The 18,650-nt window shown below is 49.9% G+C and overlaps 2 protein-coding genes across 8 annotated transcripts in view; one reads left to right on the top strand and one right to left on the bottom strand.

Annotated features, from left to right (window-relative positions):
* The window catches only part of CLSTN1 (calsyntenin 1), a 30,702-nt gene extending 27,746 nt beyond the window's left edge, over window positions 1-2,956 (top strand). For all 4 annotated transcript variants that reach the window (XM_074558865.1, XM_074558864.1, XM_074558862.1 and 1 more), the window contains one exon: window positions 655-2,956. In XM_074558865.1, coding sequence (XP_074414966.1) covers window positions 655-849 — 195 coding nt within the window. In that variant the 3' untranslated portion in view covers window positions 850-2,956. The remainder of the gene's footprint in view (window positions 1-654) is intronic.
* Window positions 2,602-18,650, bottom strand: part of PIK3CD (phosphatidylinositol-4,5-bisphosphate 3-kinase catalytic subunit delta) — a 35,314-nt gene continuing 19,265 nt past the window's right edge. For 3 of the 4 annotated variants that reach the window (XM_074558867.1, XM_074558868.1, XM_074558866.1), the window contains 21 exons: window positions 17,935-18,163; window positions 17,081-17,304; window positions 16,132-16,311; window positions 15,382-15,531; window positions 14,986-15,075; window positions 14,121-14,342; window positions 11,254-11,350; window positions 10,818-10,948; window positions 10,164-10,223; window positions 9,851-10,018; window positions 9,251-9,372; window positions 8,948-9,091; window positions 8,638-8,737; window positions 7,893-8,071; window positions 7,581-7,690; window positions 7,242-7,320; window positions 6,843-7,010; window positions 6,379-6,502; window positions 6,022-6,167; window positions 5,644-5,776; window positions 2,602-5,131 (listed from right to left, as the gene is read on the bottom strand). In XM_074558867.1, coding sequence (XP_074414968.1) covers window positions 4,994-5,131; window positions 5,644-5,776; window positions 6,022-6,167; window positions 6,379-6,502; window positions 6,843-7,010; window positions 7,242-7,320; window positions 7,581-7,690; window positions 7,893-8,071; window positions 8,638-8,737; window positions 8,948-9,091; window positions 9,251-9,372; window positions 9,851-10,018; window positions 10,164-10,223; window positions 10,818-10,948; window positions 11,254-11,350; window positions 14,121-14,342; window positions 14,986-15,075; window positions 15,382-15,531; window positions 16,132-16,311; window positions 17,081-17,304; window positions 17,935-18,163 — 2,994 coding nt within the window. In that variant the 3' untranslated portion in view covers window positions 2,602-4,993. The remainder of the gene's footprint in view (window positions 5,132-5,643; window positions 5,777-6,021; window positions 6,168-6,378; window positions 6,503-6,842; window positions 7,011-7,241; window positions 7,321-7,580; window positions 7,691-7,892; window positions 8,072-8,637; window positions 8,738-8,947; window positions 9,092-9,250; window positions 9,373-9,850; window positions 10,019-10,163; window positions 10,224-10,817; window positions 10,949-11,253; window positions 11,351-14,120; window positions 14,343-14,985; window positions 15,076-15,381; window positions 15,532-16,131; window positions 16,312-17,080; window positions 17,305-17,934; window positions 18,164-18,650) is intronic. The other variant, XM_074558869.1, reaches the window with a different exon arrangement.

Here is an 18,650-nt window from a genome sequence, read left to right as displayed (position 1 = left end):
TGTCTTCCCGTAATATCATGAGATCTTCTGAACGCCAGGCCCTATCTGCTACAGTAACCTGGGCACCTGCTGGCACCACTGGGCACGGGGGGAGAGCAGGACCAGAGCCATTGCCTGGGAATTTAGAGCAAATGTGCCACATGCCAAGGGCAGGTGGTTGGGATCTTGCAGGGGTTAGAGTGGCATGCTGGAGGATGGGATTTTACAGGCCAGTGTCCAGCACTAGTGTTCATCATGTGCACAGTGCTTTAAACACAGCCTGCTTTTGTCTAAGCTAGCAGGAATTCATTGTCAGAACATCTGTGTTTGTGATGTTTCCTTCTCCTGTGGCTGACATCTGAATTTTTAGAAAATTGGGAGCAAGAAAGATGTGTGACCTTCATGCTCCGTGTCCTATTGTAAGATCCTTTTCCAGTAGAATTTGCAGTACTGGATCACCCTTCAGAGCCAGTTTGTGTAGAGTGCCAGGATTGTCACAGAACTCTTTTACAATGTGCTGCTTCCTTTGTCTTTTCTGGTTTCTGCCTAATTCCTGCTGAACTGCTAAATCCAGCAAGGAATCTGCAATAGCTCTTCCTCAGTATAAAGCCTTGAATAAAGAACAAAAATAATTTTAGCCATTATGGTAATGACAGCTAATTTTTGTCTGAACAGACGTATGAGGATCAACACAGCAGTGAAGAGGAGGAGGAAGAGGAGGAAGAAGAAAGTGAAGACGGAGAAGAAGATGACATCACTAGTGCAGAGTCTGAAAGCAGTGAGGAGGAAGAGGGAGAGCAGGAGGAGGACCAACAGAATGTTAACAGACAGCAGCAGCTGGAATGGGATGACTCTACCCTCAGTTATTGATTCTAGCTGCTCCCTTTCTCTTTATGTTCCCGCTCTAGAAGACTCCACTGTAACACACTCCATTGGTACCAAGGATTCATGGTGTTTGAAACAAAAAAATTCATTCTGGCCAGTAGATTGAACCCCCACACAGCCGTGTTTGTGTTCTGTCAGCTAGTTCCTGATGTGTAGGGTTGTAGTTAGCACCTCTTCCTTCAGCCATGCCTCAGTGACTGGATTTTTTTTACGCTCTGTGAGGAACCACCTTGCACTTTTTTCTTCATGTCATCTCAGCTAAGTGACTCTACAGCTCTGTAGCCATTGCACATGAATTTCTGAACTGTCTTTTTTTGCTCAGTGAAACAAACTTGGCTTTGTTCCTTTTTCTCTTTCTAAAAGATGCAAAGATTGCTTGTTGACAAAGGGTAAAGCTGCTCATTTCAGCCTGTTGATTTCTTATAATTTTTTTTTCCCCCAAATTAGTGCATGTGTAAAGTGGCAGAATGAGGTTAATAAGTAGAAGATTAACAAGACTTTTTAATATTTTGTAAATATATTGGAATTATGTAATTATGTCATTTGTGGTAGTGAAAACAGGGATTGGGGTTTAAAACATGCTAAAGTGAAAAATCATGCAGCATGAACTATTCCAAGTCTCATCCTACTGCAGCAGGAGCACGGGCACAGTTCTTAGTGTAGATGTTCAGTAACTCTGTCTTGGCCTTGACTGCGATGTGTGCTCATGCCCCGCTCTCCTTCCTCTTCTTTCATCTCCTTTTTGTTTTGCAGAGGGAACAGACAAGCTTGTGAGAAGTTGTAAAGGCTTTAGGAGCCTCTGCAGAGGTTCAGCTCCCCTGTGCACTACAGTTTGGTTTTAATTTTATTTTTTTCTCCAATTGAGGCTTGCCATAAAGGCTTTTAAGTTATTGGGGAAGTAACACTACATGCATGGTGGGCAGATCTGTGTGGTTCTGGGGGAGTGCCTGGAGGCCAGTGTGGGCTGTGCACACTGCAGACAGGTTTGGGTCTGGGGGAGTCTGAGCACCTGGGCTACCAGGCTACATGGATAGGGATTTGGGGTTTTTTTTTTTCATTTTTTTCTAATTTGGAAGTGGGAGGGTTTGGGGTGTGGCTGATACCACTGAACACTCCTGCTCCTCCCCTGCAGCCCCTTGTACAGATTGTCGGTGTTTTAAGCCTTTGTTTACACTTAGTAATTGTGTTTTCCTGCTGGTGAAAAACTGTAGCATAAATTATCCAACCAGAAAACCTTGGGAATCATGTTAATTCATGTGATTTGGGTTGTTTCTGATCCCAGTTCCAATTTGGGATTGCAGAGGGCAGTAGCTGGAAGGTACAAACATGGGGGGACTGTTTTTTCTGTCAGGCAGGGTTGTTTAACTTTATTTGGTCTGATGCAGAGTGGGGAATAATGAATTTCTGCTTGATCTGTGTGGAGGTGGATTGCAGAGTGCGTTGCTGTGCCGGGAGCAGGAGCCTGGGCCTGCACTCCCTCCTGAGCACGGCGAGCCCACCCTGGCTGTGGCTGCAGAGCCAGCGGGCCCAGCCCGGCCAGGGCAGGGCACAGAGGGCACAGAGGGCACAGAGGGGTGGAACACCAGGGCTGAGCTCGTATTTGTGCAGCTGGAGCCCAGAGCAGCCCCAGGACTGGTGGGGTTTGCTCTGGGGAGCCTGACTGAGGAGTGCCTTTACAATAGAGATGGACCCGGCAGCAGGGAAAGAACCCACACCAGAGCTTACTGTTTTTGGGGGTTGTTTTGGTTTCTTTTTTTTTTTTTTTAATGTAAAATTTTAGATTTCTAAAATGGGAAAATGGTTTTGACTACTTATGTGGTAATTAACTGCTAGTTTTAAGTAAACTGGGAAACTTTTAACTTATGTCTGACAGTTGTCCTGTGTTAATGTGTAGAAGACTTATCCTTCCATATACTGTTGCTGTAGCTGCTGTATTTTAGACCAAAACTGATCATGACTTAATGGTAATACTGAGGGGTTGTAATGTCCTGATGCAGTTTGTAGCCACTGTGGGTATAACTTTTCAGATGTGTATATTGGTAACAGGTCAGTTTGGAAAGTCTATAAGCTACAATAAATTTCTGGTTCTAAAGGTTGTTTGCATTTTTTATTTTCCTGAGTGAAACAAAATAGAATCCAGTTATATAAACTGCATTAATTTGCCTCTGCTGGGGGAGTAGGAGAGTTTTGTGGTCATTGCTCTCAAACACAGAAGGACTTGGCAGCATTTGTGTACAATTCGTCAATATCTTTTATTTCTTATTTACAAAACATGTACCTACCGCAACTGAAGTGCTAAACATGTAAACATTCTCTTCTTGCAGAACCACGGTTTGGCTTAAAAAAATACTTCTTTTTCAAAGGCAACAGAATAAGCACAATCAGTTTGTACAGAGTTTAAAAAAAAATAATGACAGAAACATCTCTAAATAAATAGAAATAAGTCTATCATTCTGAGCATATTTATAAAAATGAGAAGCCACTTGTAATGAAATGGAACATTTTTGAAAATTGTCTAAGTTTCAATCTTTAGTACAGTTCAGCTTGCTGAAAACCATCAGGTGAGCTGCTGCTTTGTGAATTTGGAGTCAAAGGCTCTTTGCTGACCCAACAGAGCTCTCAGAGATTTATCCAAGATGCCTCCCAGGCTGTACAAAAAAGAAGCTCCACACGCTGACTCACTGAATTTTTACTGCTCGTAGGTAAGTCGAGTTTTCCAGACTAAGCTCTGTAAAACTGTGCTCAGTTCTTGCAGCTGATACTGATCCACCTTTGTGTTATTGCACTTCTCAAAGTGAGGGACAGGACAGGAGCCACTGCTCTGAAATCTGTGAGGGCCTGGCCTTTGTGCTGGGAGAGGGATGAGCAGAGCAGGGGCCAGTGCTGAGCACCCTGAACAAACACCAGGCTCTGGCACTGCAGGGGAATTGCAGCTCTGAACTGTAGTGTCTTCCCTTCCACAGGAACCTGACTGGGGCTGTGCTTTCAGTGCATCTCACCTTGCACAGGGCCCAAGACTTTTTCTGCATACTTTTTGCTCTGTAAATTAGTTTAATAAGCAAGGAAATAGCAATATTTACTCTCTAAAATGGAGCAGAGGCACAGGACTGTTTCTCGCTGATCAGCCTGCACAGAGCTCTAAATCCTGCAGTATTTCCCTCTAGTACCAAAGGAGCTGTTAGAGCCTGAGTGCTTCAGTCACAGTATCATCTGAAGGTGTAGGAAAAGGGGCTCTCCCAGGGTTAATTAAATTAAAATGAGGTGTCTTCTATGCCAGAACTGCTGCTTCTACCAACAGGTGCTTGAGAGGCAACAGGGTTTGTATGAATAGACCTCACAGCTTAACATCTGTTATGAAAAGCAGTAAGTACTTTAATTTGAAAATGCAATCTTAGCGTTTTCAGGTTTGAAACCAAAATAAATGCAGAAATGCAGGAATTACTTGAGGCTCAACTGAAGCCTAACTTTGGAAAGCAAAGTACCTGATCCAGTGGCCACCTCAAAGCTGCAGTAGCCGAGTTCCAGCTCAGTTTCAGAACACTTTGGCCTCTGGAGCAGACAGAAAGCAATATGACAGCCTGGATGTTTTTATCCTGTCTCAAGGCAGAATAAACCCATTTATCCAAGTCAGCTTTGGTGTGCTTTGAGCTGACCCACCTCAGTGGACACTGACACAGGGCAGGAGTGACCACATGCTGAAGTTAATGCCTCTAAGCTGTAATAGTGGTGACCTAGATAGGCTACAGGCATGGGGGATCTCTGCTCAGCTAAATTTTCCAGAAATTAGAAACACAGACATTAGCACACTGGGGGGATGTTACAACTGTCTTGACTTCATTCAAATGTGCATTTGAAGCTGAAGGAGTTCTCAAGGGTACAGTACCTGCACCTACCTTCACTGTAGGCAGTAGTTTTATTGCCTCACGTCTCTCCTTGTCCCCCAAGGATGTTCAGCAGCCAGGGTGGGGTGGCTGAGGACAGGCCAACAGTTTGTCAGTCATGCAGCAATGTCTGGTCTCTGGGAACGAGGTGGGGATCTTGCACTCTGCACCACTGTGCAGTCCTTGGGCACCTGGCTGTCCGTGCTGGGCTGTTCTGCTCTGTTCTCCTGGGCAGGGCAGCTCCTGCTCTACTGCCTGTTGTCCTTGGAGACGTTGTGTGCCAGCCAGTTCACTTTGGTTTTCCAGCTCTCCCTCAGGGCTTCGTTAAACTTCACTCTGAAGTGCTTCAGTGCCTCCTCGTCGGTTTTCCCAAGGGCCAGGGAGTCCTGTAGGCAGGAGCACAAATCAGTGCACAACTGAACAAGTGGCTGCTCACCCAGTAAGACATTTACTCATAAGAAATTACCCAATTGAAAGGAGCAATGGAGTGTCCATCAATTATTTTTAATTGTTCCTGCAGTTGCAGGAGGCTTTTTCTCTGATAAACACCTGCACCCTCTGCTTCTGTTGGTGCAGGAAAGAGCACATTGTGTATTGCTCTAGGACAAGGTGTTCTGCAGCAGCCAGGGATGGGTGGTTATGACTCAGGAGGCAAACTAGGAAATGAGAGCCAAGGGCTTTGCCTCCTCCTGCTGCCTCCAGGTGCAGAACCTGAAGAGGTTTCTGAGCACCAGGACCTGGCATTTCTGATGTCTGCACAGGGCACTGGGCATCCACTCACTGTTCTGGAGCTCATCTGCTTCTAAGAATCTGGCCTTGCACCCTGACCTCCTCCTCCTCCCCCAGCCACAGAATCAGGTGCTCAGTTTTACCCCCTTGTGTGGGCTCTGCCTCTTACCTTCAGGTACTGGATGTCTTTGGAGCAGCTGAGCTCTGGCAGCCCAGCAGCCTTCATCAGTGCAAAGAGGTGCAGGAAGAGGAGCCCGTGGCGCCGCAGGATCATGTAGGCCCTTTCACAGTAACCCCTGAACCTGAGCAAAGACAGCCAAAGGAGTGAGGACTGCCGGCTCCACCATTCTGTGAAGCACTTGAGCAGTCTGAACCCTGCTCTCTCCAGTTAATAACTTATTTACTTTCATCTGTACAGGCAGCTATAAGCTGCACGTTGGTGGAAATAAATACTAAATACTTATAATACTAATATTTGTTGGTGGAAATAAATACTAAAAATTTAGAGCTTCAAAAGCTGAAGTCAAGTTTAACTCCCAGCACTTACCTTTCAAACTTCTCATTGTTGTTAGTTTTGCCTTGCTGGATGACATGCACAAAATCGTAGGTTAAGATGAAAGGGACTCGTTCTCTATTAATACCAAATTTAGTCTTGAAGTTCCCCAAAAAGTGACCAAAATCAATATGGAACAGCTGCAAATAAAAAAAAAAAATATTTTCAGAATATTACCTGGTTTAGCTGATCAGAGCTGAGCTGTCTTCAGTTACTGCATTGAGCAGATCCTGGCCATAGGGTTTTGGGAGAGGGAAGAGTGGCCCTGCTTTGGGCAGAGCCCATGCCCAGGTGCCCACCATCCCCGTGCCCAGGTGCCCACCATCCCATGCCCAGGTGCCTCCCCATTACCTGCCCCGTCTCCCTGACCATGATGTTGTCGCTGTGCCGGTCCCCAATGCCCAGCACGTAGGTGGCCACGCAGTAGCCAGCACAGGACAGGGTGAACTCCTCGATGGCTTGGTCCAAGGCATCTCTGGAGAGGGAAGGAAAGAGTGAAAGATAATTTGACTTTGGATTCCAGTACTGCCCCATGGGGAGAGCTGTTTTCAGCTGCAGAAGGGAGGGGAGCTCGTTTGGATTCCCACAGTGCTCTCTGGAGTAGCACTCCCACCCCTGCTGCACAAAAATGAGCTGCAAGAACTGTCTGTAACTGAAGGGGTCTCAATAAGGGGGTGTCCACAATCTCAATCCAAATGAGATCCACATGAGGCCTCCAGGTGTGCCAGGCAGGGGCACAGCCACAGCCCGTGTGGGACAGCCTGGAGCTGGGCAGAGCTGAAGGAAAGGAGCAGGGAGGGAAGGTGAGCCCTCACCCGGGGTTCTTGGACTTGAGCCAGTTCAGCAGAGCGTCCTTGTTGAAGGCAGCCGTGGCCACCATGTTGCTCTTGTTGAGCTGGATGTTGGCGATGGTGTCCGAGTGCATGACCACCTCAATCAGCCCCGTCTTGTCTCCTGTGGAGAGGCAGCCATAAGGGGTCATCCTGCAGAGATGAAAGAAACCCTTCCACTGAAATCCTGCCCACAAATGCACCGTGGTGATGTTTAAGCTTTCCCTTGCCTGCCCTGTCTCCTCCCTTGCTGCTCTGCAGTTCTTTCCCCAGCCCACAGAAGCTGCCCAGAACAGCAGACAGAGCTGCTGGGGCAAAAGGAGCTGCAGAGAAAGCAGCCCCTGCGCCCTGTCAGTGCAGGACAGCTGTGGGCACACTGCTCACCTCAGGTCCAGGCCCTCCTGCTTCCACAGGATGTCCATCAGCTGGATCATCTGCAGAGTCAGCATGTCCTGGCGCAGATCTGGGCAGCATTGCAGAGGAAAATATCATTTTACTGTTCAAAGGTATCCAATTACTGCACTAAAATCTTAATTAAAGGGGGAAGCAGGTGAAATATAGAGGGGAATTAATATTAATTTTCAGATTACTACCAAAAAACTCACCCAAAACAATTAAAGTTTCTAATTTACACAACATCTTAATGGTCCAGATTTAGGCCCACTGACCCAGTAAATACTTGAGACTAAAAGATATATTTTCACAAGAATAATAAAGACTTACCATCTCCATTTTTAAAAATTATACCCACTCCACCTCCACCTGTCTCTTCACTATTAAAAACAATCCACAAAGGTTTCATTTTGGAGTCCATGAAGGTGCACTGATCCACACTAGAGGAAATAAAAATAATATCCTCAGTTTCCATCTATTAAAATATCAACCATCCAAGCTGCCAGTCCTACAGCAACTCCACCCACTGATGGACCTGGGACTCCCATGAGCAAAGAACCTTGGGATAACCCAAAGCCTGGCTCCAGTGTGAAACAAAGCACAAAATTCTCACAAATTCAGACGTGCAGATGTGTCCCTTACCAAACTTCAGCGAGGATGATGTTGGGGTTCAGGGGGGACTGGAGGTGGGAAAGGGCTTCCCTGTAGGTTTCCTGCTTCATGCACATGTGCATCATCTCCTTGGTTTGAGGCTTGGTGGCCTTCTGAGAACTCACTTTCACAAAGTCATTCAGAGCTTTCATCTTGTTCAGTGCTTCTCCCTGAAAATGGGAGGGATGAAACAGGATTAACAAATAGGAAATTCCAGGAGAAAGGTTAAAAACATTTAAATATCCTGTGAAATGTAAACCTTGGTTCCATCTCTTACTTCCTCTTCAATTTGTAGCAATTTCACACACTGCAGCAAAACAAATTTAGCAGTATCTGCCTGAGGAAGATCCATGATTAATTGTGGATACTCTGCTGGGCACAAATGCATGGCAGGATAATGGCTGCAGCAGGAATAAAGCACATTACCACACTCCAAAGGAAGAAGTGAGGTGCCCTGGCTGGAAAAGTGCAGAGGATGAGACTCAGAGCCCAGCCTGCCCTTGGTTGCTTTTGGAGAGTTCTGGTTGTGATCAGCTCCCACTGAACAGCTGGTGTATAACAGCAGTGGTCTGCACATTTCAGACCACTCTCGACACACACTGCAGCTGTGTGGGTGAGACCCCCAGAGCCAGCAGCCCTCATAAGGCTTTTCTGTACTCCTGGTAACATTAATCTGGGCAAGCCAAGAGCTGAGAAGCAGCCCCAAGGGATAGAGAAGGCCCAAAGCAATCAGTACCTGCTTCATCAGCACCTTCATGTGGTGGGTGCTGCCCCGGCAGTAGGCTTCCAGGATCAGCCCAAACCTCAGGGAAACAGCAGGCACGTGCATCTCTGACCTGGGCAGGGAGCAGGCAGAGCAGTTAGAGCAGAGCCACAAAAGACAAAAAGAAATTAATAAAAAACAATATTGTGTCCTCCTGGAATAATTCTTATTGAGGCACCCGAGGTAAAAAGTAGCAGTTCCCACTTCACAGAGCAATGAAGGACTCAGTAAATGCTGGTTTCCCTTGATTTTTGAGAAAAAGCCTCCAAGATTTGCTCTTCACCTCAGATGCCAGAAGAGGAAGTGGCCGATCTTGCGGTTGGACAATGCCCTTTCCAGCAGAAACTTGGTCAATTCACAGTCTAGGTAGGATTCATACTTGAGCACCTGGACAAGCTGCAGCAGGTATTGGAACACATCATCATCCCTGTGGACAGAAAGGAAACATGAAACACGACCTTGTCTTCACTGCCACAGTGTTCTGTAAAAGCTGCAAAGGCAAGGCTGTCACTGCTGTTCACAGCCCCTCAGCAGCCCTGAGCAGAAATAGAAAGGGCTCTGCCTCTCCCCTGGGGCCAGCACTTACGTCAGCTTCTTCAGGGAGTTGATGGCAAAGGAACCAACATAGCGGTCAGGAAAGCTGAAATCCAGCAGCTCCAAGGCATTCAGGACAGGCAGTTCTGGCCAGGTCTGAAGCAGAGAAATCATCTGTAATGACCAAAGAGAAAATAGTTAAAAAAGGAACAAGGCTTTTCTGACAATGGATATAAATCTGAAATTCTACTGATGAAAGAGCAGCTCCTTACAGGGCATCACTATTTATAGATGCCTCACAGCACGTTTGCAGATACCAGGTCAAAAACTGATCCATTGAGGCGGCTTGTGCTGATCTCTTACTATTATTCAAGAATATTCAATCCAGATATCTTTTTTTCCCAAGAATTATGCAGGTTTTTTCTTGCCTCCAGTTTCTTGAAGGGATAAACAAGGCCTTGTTGGCCAGAAATGAATCTGGGACAGCTCCCAGAACCACACAGAGCCCAGAAGAGCCAGACCTCAGCTGGGAACTTCCCTGAGAAAACGGTGAAACCCCTGCTCAGCCAGGCTCCCAAACACAGCACGGGAATGCAAACACTGAAAGATGGACCAAAACAGGAGCCCTGGCTGCCAGCCCCTGCAGCCTCACCTGGGCAACATCCTCGTGCCTGTTCCACTTGGTGATGATGAGCAGCTTGGCCAGCGCCTGCGGGTACTGGTCGCGGATGTCGTAGCGCATCTTCCACACCAGGTCCTTCTCGTGCTCGTACAGCTCCGTGTGGCTCCTCCGCTCCAGGATCTCCTTCAGCTGCAGCTTCTGCACAGCAAGGGCACACCCTGGGCTCAGCCAGCCCACAGGGGCCCTGCAGGGCTGGGGGAAAGTGCTGGGACAGGGGTAAGGGGGAAAACCAGCCCGTGAAACCAGGCTGGCAGCAGCTGAACACTGATGCCAGCAGACTCACCTCCTCAGAATCTTCTGGGGCAGCTCGGGGCTGTTCTCCATTCCTCCCCAGCTCCAGCAGCTGGGACACAAATAAAGAGGGTGAGAAAGGCTCCCAGTTCCTCTGTAACTGTGGGCACCATCACCTCGTGCTGCATTGTAGGACAGTCCTTTGCCCCCTGTCTGGGCTGCCCTTTGTGCCTGGCACAGGCTCTGAGCCAGACCCTGCCTCTTGGGGAGCACAGAGCTCCTTCCTCCCTTGAAACAGGCACATCTCTTCCTCCATTGTCTGGCCAGTTGCAGTGACAGATGGAAAATCTCCACCTCACACATGGCATGTTATCACTCTGCTGAAAGGGAGGGAGCTGCCTACTTTCACTCATTTCCCCTTTATTCCTCTTCCTTCCTACAGAGCCTAATGCCGTCTGAAGGCAGCTCAGTTAAACCCATTTTTTAAACAAATGCTCATCTATGAGAGCAGCTTTACCTCAGTAATTCATAGCTCAGAAAAGTATTCACTCAAAGGTCCATTAGGTGAGAGGAAAAAGTGAAATTTTCAGTTAACAATATCTATTAATCAAGTTTACTTGCACCCAGTCCCTGTGGACGGCTGCCCCAGAGGTTCCCCACTGGAAGGGACAGTGAGGGAATTCCTACAAGTGTCCCTGTGCCCCACCTGCTCGAAGGATGGGTAGTACACAGGATGTGCTGCCACGCTGGGGAAGCAGATGACCAAGGCTGCTGCACTCTCAGTGTTGGGGTTGCACTGCACTGTGCCCATGGGGTTCAGAAGTTCCCCTTTCTCATCTGAAAAAACAAAGTACACAAAACCCATGAGCCCAAATCTTGCAAAGCTTTGGTGCAGAAAGCAGAGCAGAGGCTGTCCCTGGGCACTGCCCTGGCACTGCCTGGCCACGAGCACTTCACCCTCCTGAGCCTTCCCCAGCGGGGGACACGTGGCACCCTCAGGTGAGCAGCCACCCGTCAGGCCACACCTGCAAAGCCAAGCTCAACTAAGCCTTGCCTTGGCAGGGCTCCAGCTCAGAGCAGAGGCCACTCCACGTGCTGGGGACACTGAGGGTGCCCCTGAGCAGCTCCCTGTCGTGCTGTACCTGGGAAGGAGGACCACATGTGCAGGCAGCACTCCCCCGTCTTCAGCTGGTCCCTGTAGTCGAAGAGCATCACGTTGGCCCAGGCGATGGGGCAGTCCTGCAGAGACAGCGCTCGTGGGGGGCTGCCCTGCCCGAGGGCACTGAGACACCCCCTGAAAATGGACACCTGCCTGCTCCCCTCCTGAACTCCCTAAATTAACAGTGCAAGGTGGCATCGGGCACCTGCCAAAACCTGGGGTCTTTCGCGTGGTGCCAAATGGCACCAAACGCTCCCCACAAATGTGTCTGAAACTTCACCACCTGACAGTTGGCAAAGCTGAAGAATCTCTAATTTTCCAATAAGGTCTTGCTACTCTACACTCAATATTTGAGGAAACTATTACACATTTCATACATTTTACCATTTGAGGGGAGGGAGAAGAACTTTAATTTTGAAACAGGGAACACAGAGCAGGCACGATTTTGGGAAACAAGGCAAAGGATGCCAGAAATAGCTCATAATAGGAAAAAAAGGCTTGGCTTCTTTGTACAATAATAAACACTATCTATAGAAATTAAACTTTATGCTGCCAATCCCTCACCACACCCCCAAAATAAACCCCACAAATCCATTTTAGAGAAGGGAGACTCCAGCAAGAAAAGTGCCTGGGACATGGCCAAGACAAAGAACCCATCCCCTGCCCTCACCCAGCTCCCAGCCCCAGAGCAGACACACATTCCACGAGTGAGCTCAGCTTTCCTGCAGTCAGGTTCCCCGATGGAACACTTGACCTCATGCAGCAGCACTCAGAGCTCAGAGCACAGCACAGAAAACAGCTGCAAAAGGGGTTACAAGAGTTTCTACATGGCATAAATCCTGCTCTGAGGCACCCACAAACAGAGCCATGCTGGAAGGCACCACAGAGACACATCTGGTTCCACTGGGGCACATTCTAAGCAGTGCAGCCTCACCCCACAGGACAGCCCAGCACTAGGGGAGGTTACAGAGCCCCCATTTCCCTCTAACGTGACAAAATGAGTCACTTCAAGCAGCTTCTCACAAACCTTGGAGCTGATTTGATTACTCCAAATATCTTCAGTGAAATCACATTTGAGACACCAGCTTCCAGACAACAGGGAAAAGCCAAATAAAACACCAGCAGCAGCAATAACCTTTTCTAACAGAGTAAATGACATCTAACCACAGCTCAGAGCCTGCCAAAACACAAGGCAGGATTTCTGGTGGATAAGGTCCAGCAAAACAAGGATCCAGCACTCTAAAGAGAGCCATCTCCTGCATGATTTACAGAAACACTGAAAGCCAACCCTCTGGGTGACATTAACCCTCTGACTCATCCAGCCAGCCTGCAAACATGCCTGCTTTTGTGGTAGTAAATGATTTAGTCCCACCTATCTGCTCTGGACAGGCTGCATATAAACAACATGTATGGAATTAACCTCTGAATAATTAAAAAAAAAAATCAAAGCAAACAAAAAAAAATCAGCTAACCTGCCCTTAACAATCATTTGAAATTATTTCTGGGCACTTCACTCAGAGCTGTAGCTCACCATGGGGAAAAATTCCTTTTTTCAGTGCTCAGCTGTGGTGAATGTTGTGATTTTATACAAAAAGCTCATCAGAATGCACCCACCTTTCCCCAGCACCAGAACACACATGAATAAAATCCCCTTAACAACTCAGCTAAACAGACTGGCTCTGTTTTGTCAATCAGAACAGCAAGATTTCCTTCTGACTGCTTCAAAACTGAAAATTATTCCAGTGTGACCACAATCATCCAGCCTCTGGATGAATCAGATCTTCTGTCCAACAAAAGCCTCCAACAAGAGCTGGGGTTCTGCTATTCTTAAATAGAAAAGAAACCCAACAATAAAACCGTTAATCCTGGTCCTGGCCTCAAAATGTTTCCAGTCTGAAGTCTTCAACTCAGAAATTGGTCTCCACAAGCAGGATTTGTGAGCTGGCTGCTGCTCCCAGACATGACTGCACAGCAGCCCTGAGAACCCCACTGATGTCAGCACAACAAGGAGGCTCAGTGAACCTCCCAGCAGTGAGGAGGAGTGAGCAGAACTGAAATCTTCCCATCACACTCACCAGTGCCTCATTGCTCTGCACTCTAGCACAGATGGCATGAGTAACCCTCTCCTTAAGGCACGGGAACAGTCTTTGTGGTCACAGAAACAATAATTTACAGAGGCACAAATGCCTTTGCTGCTCATAAAGAACAGAGCTAGAGGCTTATGTTACAACTCTGGGAAATCAGCAATTAAATCACAGGCTGCAGTTGGATCTGTTTTAGTTACTAAATTATTAATGGCATAGAAGTTTTGGAAAGTGAGAAATATCACTACCTCTGATTAAGCTGCTCAGATCAAGAGCTTCCAAGGTTATTTAACACTTTGGTCAGTTTGCAACACCTGAACAGCGACCTTGAAGAACCTGCACTGCAATTTTACCTTGCCATAACCAATGCTTACATTCCTCAATTCATTCCCCCTCCCTAGCTGGCAATTTGCTCCACTGGGGATTTGCAGGAAAGACCTTGCTAGAAAGAAAATGCAACAGAGATGATGGTTTAACCTCAACTACAGAACAAGGAAGTTGCAGAAGAGCGAAACAGGGACACCAAGATAAGTGATTCCTCTTTAGGTCCAGTCAGATGCTGGGTATGTTTCTCAATGGTCTTTCTAGAGAAGAAATTGCACATAAACAGCCTTTCTTACAGGCAGCCACTTCTCAGCTTCCTGTTCCTGCTGGAGCAGTTACTGGCCACTGCCCTGTACGCTGCTTTAATAACACGAACCGTTCTGAGACAAAAAGGTTCAGGAGCACAAGACGCGACCTGCAGCCCCAGGCTGGCCTCACTTACAGCTTTCTTGGACTTCTTCTTGGTGGAGCGAGCCTTCCTGGCCTTCTCGACGACGGCGTAGAGCGCGAGGCAGAGCCGGGCCATGCGCGGCAGGTCGCGCACGCTGATGTCGAACTCCAGGCGCTGCCGCCACACGGGCTCCGAGCACACGCTCACCTCCGAGCTCGACACGGTCTTGCACAGCATCTCGGTGCCGTGGAACAGCCCTGCCTGCACCACCAGCTGAGGGACAGCAAGGACAGCGCCGTGAGCACGTGGGACTGCCTGTGTGCTGCAGGGGAAGGGGACAGGGCCGCTCTCCCTGGACAGGGTGTCCCTCTCCTGTCTCATTCCCAGATCACTGAACAGGGTGTCCCTCTCCTGTCTCATTCCCAAGTCACTCAGACACTCTGTTGTGAACTCTCTCTCTCTTTGCTCAGCTTCAGTGAGGGCATTGGTATCTTGTCACTTCATGCAGACTTGCATATTGATTAATGCGGCACGTTCTTGCCCAGTTTCCTTCCTTTCCCAAAGGGCAGCTGTTCCCCTTCTCCTCATTTCCCCCTTCATGGTAAACACCTCACACATCCCAGGCCTCTGCTGCCTCCTGCCTTCCCTTTGCCAGCCACCACCTCTCCCATCACTCCTCTCAGAGCTGGGTGTCCCCTGCCCTGTACAATGCCATTACCTCAGGGCAGCAGCTCTTTCCAGTGCTGGGCTGCTCCCTGCCCATCCCCATCCCTGTTGTGCTGCAGCTCAGCGACTGCCCAAGGGCTGAATGCAGCCCCACAGGAGCAGGTGAGGTCACACTGCCAGCCCCCCTGTCCTCCCCACACAGACCACAGGGCTGTGACTGGTACAAACCCCAGAGTAAGCCAGTCCCCACCTTCATTCTCTCATCCGCATTGACCTTGCTGCCTTGCACCAGCTCAATGTAGAAAGGCTGCTCCAAGGACCAGAGAGAGCCATAGTATGGCTGCAAACAGAAAGGGTTCTGATCAGAAACAGATGCAACAAAGGCCTCTCAAGGCCCCCACCAGAACTCATCTCCCATTCCATGCTTTTGGGTCCCAAGAAAAGAGCAAGAAGCCTGAAACAGCCAGGGAAGCTGTGGAGGGGGCTGGAAGGCTGGCTGGAAATTGCCACCCTATTTCCCAGCTGGGAACCTGCCCTGAGAAGGACAGGGAGCACTTCTCTTCCCAGTCCAGTCCAGCCCAGCCCAGCCCAGCCCAGCCCAGTGTGTCCCCAGCAGAGGAGCCCAGGGGTCCCTGTCCTCTCTTACCTTTTTCTTGGGGAGCGGAGGGGGCTTGGAGACCGCCTTTGGGGGGCTGGTGATGCAGTTGGTCTGCTCGTCCCTCATGGCAATGATGGCAGAGGAGTGCACCATGGTCAGGTGGGGGGTCAGGCCCCGCTGCAGGCAGCTGCGGATGTACTGAGAGGGGACAGGGTCAGCCAGAGCCACCAGCCCAGGCAGGAGCCCTGCAGGGACTCGGGAAAGACACAGCAACAATCCAATCCCAGCTCTCAATTATCTCTTCTTGCTTTAGAAACCTGCAGCTCGCTGGCCTCATGCTGCCAGAGCTGAGAATATGAAGTGCCTTTTATAGCTGGCATTTCATCAATGGACTCAAATGGCTGCATTAAGGGAAAACACTGAGGAGGATTCAGCACTCCCAGCAGCAGTCTGCCCTGCCAGAGGAGCACATGATTCAGGATTACTTGCCCAACTTTCAATGGGAGAACCCTCATCCCACCACACAAGCATGCAGATATTTCCAGAACCACAGCCTGTAAATGTATTTACACAGCACTTGGCACCCAGGGACAGGCTTAGACTATTGGGCCCCCAAAAATAAGGATTGGTTAGGTTGCTGGAAGTACCTTTCACCCTAAATAGCATCCAGGTGCTGTCACTGATGTGCTGCACCCCTGCAAACAGCACTCTCTCCTTCTCAACATGTCCCAGCCCATGTCCCCAGCAAGAGAAGGCCATGTGGGAACAGCCACTGACAAAGCAAGACACGAGGCTCACCTGGAACTGGTACAGGGGGTAGTTCCCATAGAGATATTCACATTTCCCATTCACCTGCAGGGTGTAGTCCTCTGGCTGCTGCACGGTCTCGGGGCGGAGCACAGTGGCCTGTTTCTTAATGGCATAGGTCATGAGGGTGATGGGGAACTCCCAGGGGGAGATCTGGAACATGAAGCTCTCCTGCAATCCCAACAGCACAGCAAAGTGTCAGGCACCAGCACGGGGCTGGCATGGCACAGACAGGGAGCAGCATTCCTGCTGCTGGCAATGAGGAGCAGCAGGGAAGGTACAATCACACACATCAGCCTATGGTAAGCAGAGATATTCCTCCTGCCAAACTGGGCAGGAGCAAGTTTCAGCAGTGTAAGCACAAGGCTGGAAAACAGGAACTTCAATTTTCAGCAGAATCACCAGTTTATGTGGCTGCCAGTCATTAAAAACCTTCCCTCCGTCATTGCAGCAGCAGGGCAGGGGCTGGAAGGGTCTCCATGCTCAAACACACTGCTCTGAAGGCTGTTCCAGGGTGACCTTGCTTCATGCCCAGAAACAACAGGCAGAACATGAGCCCAGGCAGGAGCAGGAACAGGGGCCCATAGGCAGCACAGAGCAGTGCCTGCAAGCAGTGTCTGCTGAGCAGGCTCCTGAGCTTCCAAAGGAAAGCCAAGTACTGGATTCTGTGCTCCTTTCCCACCCAAACCCACAAAGGTTTCCAGCCCATGTACATGCAGCAACCTCAGCTTCCAGCTGACCAATACACCCAGTGCACGTTCAGGAGGGAGAGCAGCTCCCTCCCAACCTTCTCCACAGGCAAAGCAATCTAAAGAATGAACACTGAAAACATGCAATCACTGTGCAGGCACACATTATTCTGTCTGCACACACACACAGAGGTTTCCAAAGGAAAAGCACAAACCACCAAACGCCATGACAGGAAAGTTTCGTGCTTTACCCCGCCAGACTGGAACCTGATGTTGACAAAAATGTTCTTGTTGGGGATTTGCAGAGAGGAGAGGCCCTTGGCGGCAGGCTCCAGCTGCAGGGGGAAGTTGTACTCCATCCATGCTGCCCAGCCCAGCTGCTGCCGCTGGGCCGCCTTCTCCTCGCAGAACTGGCACATCTTGGCGCGGAACTCGCTCACCTCCGGGTCCTGCACCGAGTCAAACTCGTGCAAACCTGGGTGCAGAGCAGGAGAGAAGGGCAAAATAAGCATCTGCAGCCAGTGGGGGAAATGAGCCCTTTCCTCACGTGAACACGTGTTTAACACGTGGCCAAAAGCAGAGTCAGCCGAGCTGCCAGCAGCCCCTGATGGACGATGTGCAGTGGCACTGCCACCAGGGCAGGCAGCACCCCCTTCCCTGGCCCTGCACAGGCAGTGTCCCCTGCATGCCCTGCAGGATCCTGCTGCTGTCCCAGTGTCCCACCCTGCAGCCAAGCTGTCCAGGACGGAAAGTGAGAAATATCACTGTGCCCAACAGAAATATCTGTGCCCCCAGAGCCAGCAGCCATGCTGGGCCCATGAGGGCTGTGTGCCCCCGGAACCAGCCGCCATTTTGTGCCCATGAGGGCTGTGTGCTCCCCAGACCCATGCTGGGCCCATGAGGGCTGTGTGCCCTCAGAGCCATGCTGGGCCCATTAGCGCTGTGTGCCCCGGAGCCATGCTGGGCCCATTAGCGCTGTGTGCCCCCAGAGCCAGCCGCCATTTTGTGCCCATGAGGGCTGTGTGCCCCGGAGCCATGCTGGGCCCATTAGCACTGTGTGCCCCCAGAGCCAGCCACCATTTTGTGCCCATGAGGGCGGGCTGACCTTTCCCGATGAGCAGGCTGATCTGGGAGTTGATGAGCTTCTTGGCCCGGTCTCCCTCGCGCGCCACGAGGCGCAGCACGGGCAGGAAGGGCTGGATGTCGCACAGGCGGCGCTGCTCGTCCTCCAGCTCCTGCTGCTCGGCCGTCTGGTTGATGCAGGTGAACACGTAGGCCTCGGGGTCGCTGAGCATGTGGAACAGCGGCTCATACTGTGCGTGCTTCCAGAGCACCTGCAGGGACATGCCACCGTCACTGCACTGCTGTCACCCTGTTGTTGTCACCCTGCTCCTGTCCCTCAGCACACACTGTCACCCTCTGTACTGCCACCCAGCTGCCCCCAGGGCCTGTCCAGCCCTCACCCTGCCACTGTCCCACAGCTAAGGCAGAGCACAACCCAAGCTCCCCACAGCCCCCTGGCTCTCCCAGGCTGCTCCTCAGCCAGGTCTGGTGGCTCCAGCTGGTGCTGAACTGCTGGGCAGGTTTATTTGTAGGTGCCTTTAAATGACTTCCTTTCTTCATGCCTGCCTGTTGTTTCGGGCAATGTCAATCCCTCAAGCCTGAGCATTTAAATAACCCCCACCTGAACATCTCACAGTAAGCACCTGCTGACTCTGTTCCTGTGCAACACAGCAATTACTCACACTGGAAACAAAACTGGGTTAAGTAACTTGCCCCCAGTAACATGAAATTTGTCAGGATGCCAAGGACAGGAGCCAA

The sequence above is a fragment of the Zonotrichia albicollis genome, chromosome 25 (assembly GCF_047830755.1).
Source record: "Zonotrichia albicollis isolate bZonAlb1 chromosome 25, bZonAlb1.hap1, whole genome shotgun sequence".
Taxonomy (NCBI): Eukaryota; Metazoa; Chordata; class Aves; order Passeriformes; family Passerellidae; genus Zonotrichia; species Zonotrichia albicollis.
The sequence above is the reverse complement of the archived record's forward strand: the minus strand, read 5'-3'. Positions and strand labels throughout refer to the sequence as shown.